General features: G+C 32.7%; 1 protein-coding gene across 1 annotated transcript; it reads left to right on the top strand.

Moving 5' to 3' along the window:
• The first annotated feature begins 5,039 nt into the window (after positions 1 to 5,039).
• Positions 5,040 to 6,885, top strand: LOC140988233 (peroxidase 72-like). Its single transcript, XM_073457230.1, is given in 3 exon segments — positions 5,040 to 5,611; positions 5,812 to 6,223; positions 6,288 to 6,885. Coding segments are annotated over 3 exon segments (1,059 nt in total). The 5' UTR covers positions 5,040 to 5,377; the 3' UTR covers positions 6,701 to 6,885.
• Positions 6,886 to 8,514: the final 1,629 nt, after the last annotated feature.

Here is an 8,514-nt window from a genome sequence, read left to right as displayed (position 1 = left end):
ATTTTCCTATTACCCCAACATCAACTTTTTTGTCGTCACCAACGTAGATGAATCTTTCAGCATCACTTGGTTTTCGGCAATCCAAGCAGCCCTGCATAGACACACTGATGAGAGTTGTTAAACCAGAATTTATCCACCACATGTGTCTAGGTGGTGAAGTTAAATTAACTTCAGAACAAACCATATTTAGAAGCACACCTTTTTTAACATGCCAAACGTCATAATTAGTGTATTGCTTCTTCATATGCCCATCACTATCACGGAAAAACAACCAGAACTTTGAGAATTAATAGTATTCTTCTGTTGTTTCTTCGGAGGCTATGTATCCACAGCTTCCTTATATTTCTTTTTCTTTCCTTTATACTTCGAGGTAAAGGTATAACGAGTACTTTCTGCCTTGTCTTGGATCAACCTCTCATCTTCCTAAACACAATGCGAGATGAGCTCATTCAGAGACCAAGTTTCTTTCTGACAGTTATAGCTCACCTTAAACTGATTGAACTGTGGAGGAAGAGATATCAAAACCAAATGCACCAGCAAGTCTCAGAGAGGTCAAGCTTTAGTGCTTTCAATCTTGAAGCAATATGAGACATTTTTATAATGTATTCCCTCATGTTGCCCTTATCCATGTACCTTATTGAAACGAGACTTGCCAAAAATGTACCAATTTTTGACTTTTTATTTTTCGTAAACCTCTTTTCAAGGTCCTGAAGGATAGTCTTAGCCATAGCAATGTCATTAGACATTGTGGATCTGAATGTTTCTGGAATGACGACCCTCTTCAAATCATCATACATTTGTGATTCAACCTCTCCCACCTTTCAAACTCTCTCTTTTCATTTGAGGTCTGTTATACGTAATGGCGGGAGGAGAGTCAACCATTATCACAAGATCCAAATCCACGATTCTGAGAACTATCAATAAATTTTCTTGCCACGATTTAAAATTAGAGCTATTTAACATAGGAATAGAATTTATGTTGGAATGAATATTTGCATAAGTCGAATCTGAACAGAGAACAAAATCCAAATATACATGCTCAACCAAATATCCAAATAAAATAATCAATAAATTCAAATAATGTAACCCATAAACATGATACCTAGAAATCAATTAATGTTTTATCTTTGGACAAAAGATTAACTTATAAATGATATCCTGGATTGGGAGTCAAACACTGATAGTAGCAATCATATCAAATAACAACCTTCCTTTGAGCCGATTTATTATTCACATGAAAAATTGAACAACTATGTCATATTTACCACAACAAGTGCATATATAATTATATTATATATTAACTTTCTTTTGGACCAATTAATATTAATATAAATCATATATACTAAAATCTTTTTGTATTTCAAATTAATTTAATATCCATAAAAGATGTCACTTTGACGACATTTTATTTTTTATTTCATCGATATTTTAAAATACACACAAACTTATCATTATTTGAACAGTTGAATATTTAACCTTAAACTGAATAAACCTGAATTGTAAAAAAAAAAGGGAAAATTCTGTAGAATCTCGTCCCTACGCGCGTGCAACTGCCTGGACAGTCATGGGCACAGGGGGCACCCTGAAAAGGAGCCTCTATGCATCTACATCTGTTTGGGAGCGCCAAATGTCGATTTTTGTAAAAAAATTTACCAAAATTTTCGATTTTCTTCTAAAATGTTTTTTTTAAAACAAAAATTGGACGGAAAATCGAGATCTTATACCGAATCCTTAAAATTTTCAACCAAAATCTCTTTACAAAAACTAAAATTTTAAAAGATTCTTTTTCAATCAAAATATTTTCCAGATCTGAAGCCACATAAAAGAAATTAAACAAAATTTTCTTTTCCAAATCTAGAATTAAATAATATCCAAAATCTTTAAACAAATATCAATGATTCAAGTATGAGTGACTCTGATACTACTTGTTAAGGAATTTACATAAACCGCATAATCAATCATGCTAAATCATGAAGAATTTGACTAGAAATTTGAACGAAAACGTATTTGAAGCCATAATTCTGAATTTTTTAGAACATGTCTCGATCTTCCAGATCTACGCACTCTTTTCTTTGTGAGAATCTTTTAATTTTCTCTTTTTAATTCTTTTCTTAATGGGTAAGAGAATAGTGAACTTGATGTCGTGCGATCTAGGGACCATGACTCATATATAGATAATGTCTATCATTATCTTGTGATATTTCTAATTTATCATAAAAACAGAAATTAGACTTATGTCTCTACACATTAAAGACTCATAACCTATTAGATACATTAAAGTCCAATAACCAAAATTTTAACTGATCACTTTAATTTTGGGCTTAACTTAATAGGCAACTCACAATGCATAATTAATCACATTTGAACTCATATAAAAAAAAATTGATCCATCACATAATAGTCATTGATATGATTTTGAATAATAGTTGTTATTTCAAATTCATTCTTTAGATCGTTCTTATATCAATCAAACAAACATGTTTTTTGAAGATGATGATATCTAAGATTTAAATTTATCTCACTTATTTGGACGCACTTGAAATCCATAAATTTGAAATCGTTTCTTTCACATTTTAACTTGTTTATTAACCAATGTCATGGATTTCAAATTCCTATAAAATGGACGAATTTGAAATCTTTACTCGTATCTTTTTTTCAAATCATTCAATTTCTCATTCTCAAGGGCAACAAATTATATCTTCTATTTTTTGTTCTCACAGCCAATTACTAATAACTTTATTATCGATTAATATAAATAATTTCCCACACATTACAGTCTCATATACATGAAGGTTTTAAGTTAGTTTCCACTTTGGTGGCTCCATTAATCCAGCACTCTCTCGATTCTCAAGTTTTCGTGGTTGTTTCTGTTGTGTTCCTCCGGGAGACTCCGACAAGGCCAAACCCGTCGGTCTCTTAGTCTCTCTATCGTTTTCGACCCATTTGGTGGCCCTTTGACACCACTTCTTGCAGCAGAAACTTCCAAACCTAGTGCAAGAAACAAGATCAAAACTACGGTTCGAACGACGAAATCAGACTTTTGGTCAACATTGAGCCTTAATACATAAATGAAGCATATTGAATGTGTCCTAATTGTCAATTTTTAAAGCTTCCACAAATTTATTTGATTGAACTTATAGTACTATTACAAAATGTTTTATCTCAATGATACGCTCAATTATAATTATGTTGTTTCTAGGTGGAATTCGAGATTATATGAGAGGAAAATACTTTAATCAAAGTGTCATACATTTGTCCTATGTGAGAAAAATTGAATACTAGAATGAGTTATAATGAGGTATAAATGACTCATATAGGGGTGTCAATCGAGTCGGATGGGTTGGGTTTCGGGTCAACTCGCGAAATTTTTTTTTCAACCCGAACCCGAAGCAACCCGATCGAAAACCCTCAACCCGAATACGAACCCGTCTAACCCGACTCAACCCGTCTAACCCGCCTAACCTGAATTTTATTTATTTTTTAAAAAAAAATTAATGAAAAAAATTCGAAAAAATAAAAAATAATAATAATATTTTAATTTAAACACATAATAACAAAATTTTCGATTTAAATATGAAAGTTTAATTGTAAAAAATTAAAAGTATATTTACTAAATCAAATAAACAATTGTTAAAAAAATAAAAAAATATACAAAATATATTTTAAATGATGAAAATTTATCATATAAATATACAATAAATTTTGTTCAAATATACAATATATAAAAATATAGATAATATTTTCCAAAAAAATATTTCGGGTCAACCCGCGACCCAACCCGAAACACTTCTAACCTGGCACTAACCCGAACCCACCTAACCCGAACCCGACCCGAACCTGAAAAACCCCAACCCGAACCTGATTTTTTTCGTGTTGGGTCGTGTCGGGTTGGGTTGACGGGTCGTGTTGCATTTTGACACCCCTAGACTCTATATCAACATGGTTTAACTAGTTTCGTAAAGCTGGAATGTATAAGAAGTAGTTGTAATAGGGTTCATTGTACAGTCGCATCTATGCAAGTATGGGCCAGAGCGTGACACAAGGTGTGACGAAGTACTGAATTACAAACATAATTAATATATCAATACGATAGAGAGATCATATCAAAGCGATTAATTGCACGATTCACATCAAAACTCCAATAAAAAAAAGTAGTTTTAATGGATTTATCTAGTTTTTTTGTCAATAAAAATCGAAATCAACCCTTCTATTTGAGAGAGGGAATGGATTTAAAACCATGGAAAAAATTATCAAATTTAAAAGAGCATAAACCATGAAATATGTGTTAAAATATAAGCTAAGAGGCCAAGTAAAAAAAAAAAGGAATAACATTTGGCCAAAATCGGAGTAGTTCTCCTACTCTTCACATGATTTATCATCTTCAAAATATTGACCTAATCTTGCCATCCTTTCGGCGGTCAATTCCAATATACAACTACTTCACCATATATATATTGGAAATTAATTAATTAATTAATTCGTAGATGATTTTTTTTATAAATTTGTTGTGCGAATTTTTTTAAAAAAATTTATTTAGATTGCGTAAAAGGGCATTATATTGATCAATTACTTTAATAACACTCTTAATGAAACTTTTTTTGATTAATCAAATTGGAGAAATGGTCACATAGAGCAATCAGGGACATGATTTCAACATTAAAAAAATGTGAATTGTAATTTAAGAATTAACTATCAAAGGCATACTTTATGTTCAATTCACTTCTTGCAACAACAATTATAAGACTAAATATTTAATGAACGAACCAATAATGTTGGACTGCAAACTATGTAGTGATCACTTCCGGTAACTAGATATCGATGTATAATTTAAATATTTTATAAACAATCAGATTGCGAAAAATATAGTTAATCTACGTTAAAATTGATATTTGATTATTATTTTTCCCATATGGTCATCAATACACATAACATATGCTTATACAAACTAGATGAGTCAATACTAACAATACAAAGTATATAGAAGAGAGCAGGTATGCAGGTGCTTCTAATCCAACTTCTATCAAGTTGTCCATTTAGTTTCAACCGAAAACAGCTTACTTTCCCGGCAGACCCCCAGACGGGGACGATTGATCGTCTGTTCTCAACATAATTTTAAATTTCACGAAAATAAACAATCATGTTTCATCCCACCTATACGCGAGATCGCCCCCCGTCAAGCACCTGAAGCCATGAATTTTCTACAATATTTTCTTCCTAAAATCCCACCAACTCCACCTCATTCTTCCTCCCTCTCAATATGTGTTTGAACCACATTCTATAAATACTCACCATTTGTACCGAAAAGTTTCATCAAAACCAAGAACGTGTTTCTTCTCTCCATACATATTCTTACATCACTGCAGCAAATTGACATCGAATGGCCAAGTCTATTATGATCAACATGTTAATGTTATCTCTCACTCTACTGGTTCTTGCACCTTTTGGCTTCTCTATTAAAACCTACGGAAGCTATCTTTATCCACAGTTTTACGATCGATCATGCCCACGAGCCCAACAAATCGTTTATTCTATCGTTTCAAGAGCTGTCGCTCGAGAAGCTCGTATGGCTGCTTCGCTTCTTAGACTTCATTTTCATGACTGCTTCGTTAAGGTTTGTCACTCTACTTAACATCACAGCCATGCATGGCTTTTTATTAGAATTTTTCACGGTATATATACTAATGTTTTTTATACGCAACTACGTAGTCTGATGCTAAAATATATTTCATTTGACTTGGCAGTTGTCCAAGTAGGAGCAAACCATGTGATTTATTAAATGCGGTATTTTTTTTATCGATTAATTCTATGTAGGGGTGCGATGCATCGGTACTTCTGGACAGCAGCGGAAGCATAATCAGTGAGAAGGGGTCGAATCCTAACAGGAATTCGGCCCGCGGATTTGAAGTAATTGATGAGATTAAATCGGCACTTGAGCAAGAATGTCCCTACACAGTTTCTTGTGCTGATATCATGGCTCTTGCCGCGAGAGATTCCACAGTTCTTGTGAGTACAAAAGCATGAAAAACCAAATGTTCCAAAATATGATTATACAGATTTATAATCGAATATANGTGGGAGGTCCCATTGGGAAGAAGGGATTCTCTTGGTGCCAGTCTGAGTGGCTCAAATAGCAACATTCCAGCTCCTAACAATACGTTTCAAACCATCCTCACTAAGTTTAAGCTAAAAGGCCTTGATATTGTTGATCTTGTGGCATTATCTGGTAAATTTTATTTGACTTTTTTGTTCCTTGTTTCAATGTATTTGACAACTCTTTTCTGTTTTAGGAAGCCATACCATTGGAAAATCAAGATGTGTCAGCTTCAGGCAAAGGCTCTATAACCAAAGTGGGAACTCACAACCTGACTTCACTTTAGATGAATCCTATGCATCCCAGTTACGTGCCACGTGCCCGCGTTCAGGTGGGGATCAGAATCTATTTTCTTTAGATTTTGTCACCCCAACCAAATTTGACAACAGCTACTTCAAGAATTTATTGAGTTTCAAGGGGCTCTTGAATTCTGATCAAGTACTGGTTACCAAGAATCAAGTGTCATTACAGTTGGTGAAAAAATATGCTGCGGATAACGAGCTTTTCTTGGAACAATTCGCCAAGTCCATGGTGAAGATGGGAAACATTTTTCCACTGACAGGTGCCAGAGCAGAAATCAGGAAGAATTGCAGAAAGATTAATAGCTAAAATGCCGATATTCACTATGTTTTCAAGAATCAATAAATATGCATATATACATCTATTTCTGATTTCTTATGTATCCTCGATCTTCCTCATTTGGTTGTTTAACTAGATGATATAAACGATTCTGTTTAATTTACGATGTGTGGTGGGATTATACATAAAATTAAATCACTTTGTGTTTATGGTAATGAGAATATTGTTTTTTGTCATAGCTTTGTGTTCCGAGTCTATTTTTCACTTGAGATAGGTGAGGTTCATAATTACTATCTGGTGAGCGTGGTCAGTACTATTTTACAAGAACACAAAAACACACGTGAGACGGTTTTATAGGTCAATTTTGTAATACAGATAATCACTCATGAAAAAATATTAATTTTTATGTCAAAAGTAGTATTTTTAATTATAAATATAGATATAATTGATCGGTTTCACAAATAAAAATCTAGATCGTATTTGATGGGTATAAGACTAATTATTTGTTGGGTTAATAAAATCAATTGGGTTTAGCACTATTGAAGTCCAAAATATTGATTATACTTGTAAAAGACCAAGCCCATTAGACGCCCTTAAGAATCTATAAATAGAGGAAGTTTCGGACAATTCAAGGTATGCTTTCATTTTTATAAAAGTTCTTTAGTTCTCTGAGTTTTCTTGGAACTGCTTACTGACTTGATCGTCGGAGTGTCTACGTCGGGAACCCTCCCGACGCCTACTTAACGAGTGTTCGTGACGAGGTGACGTCCCGCAAATTAACTGTATATTGTCTACGTGGATCCGTNTAAATAGAACAATATATAAATATGTTTATGGAATAACAAATTCTGATTTTAATCTCATCTTGTTCATATCAAGATATTTTTTTGTATTGAATCCATGGATTTCAAATTTTTTATTATTATTATTTTTTTTGATAGCTTGTCACATAACAATTTTTTTAAAAAAATAATATTTAAACACTGTTTTTACCCTTTAAAATATCAAAGCATTAGTTTAGCCCGATTAACCCTTTATTTAAATAAATGCATATAATTACAATCAAACAAATAGGGAAATTTGGGTAAAAGGGAGTTCATTTTGAAGTATTTAAAAAAAAGGATCCATGACTCAATTTACTTAAATGTCCTTGTGTTTTAAGTGTAAATACATCATTAAATTTGATTTTATATATACATTTATTTTAAACACGTAATTTATTCTCATCAGTCGACTCAACCTAAATCCTCTCCGTCGACCCCATTTTCATTTCCTTTCCGATTATAATTCTCAATACAAATCGACGTAATGACTAATAATCTGATAATATTAACATTTATTTCGATTTATTGTTTATTTTCGTTGATCGATCGACTAATTGAAAAAGAAAATTTTGACCTCGTTTTAGTCGACACAAGCGTGAATCGACCAAACTTTTGGTCGACCAATGGTCGATCATTGATTTGGTCAAAAGACCAACATGACCAACATGTTGGTCGACCAACATGTTGGTCTGGTCAAAGACCAAATTGCGGTCGACCAACAATTGTTGGTCGACCATTGCTTTGGTCTTTAACCAACAATTGGTCGACCAAACAATGGTCGACCATTGATTGTTGGGTCTATTCAATATCTCGATTTGAGAAAAAAGACTTGTAAATTTTAATTGAGAGAAGATGTGTGTCGATCGAGAAGAAAAAAAAAGGAGAATTAATTAAGTTTAATTGCTGTTAGTATAATAATCAAAAATCAACTCCTTGTTTCTTAAAAAAAAAAGTCAGAGTCCTTATTTTTTAAATACTTTCTATCTCACTCCTACTTTTTTAACTTACCCAAAAATATTG

The sequence above is a fragment of the Primulina huaijiensis genome, chromosome 11, assembly GCF_012295235.1.
Source record: "Primulina huaijiensis isolate GDHJ02 chromosome 11, ASM1229523v2, whole genome shotgun sequence".
In the NCBI taxonomy this organism is placed as follows: domain Eukaryota; kingdom Viridiplantae; phylum Streptophyta; class Magnoliopsida; order Lamiales; family Gesneriaceae; genus Primulina; species Primulina huaijiensis.
Note: the sequence above shows the minus strand (reverse complement) of the source record. Positions and strands in the feature narration are given on the sequence as shown.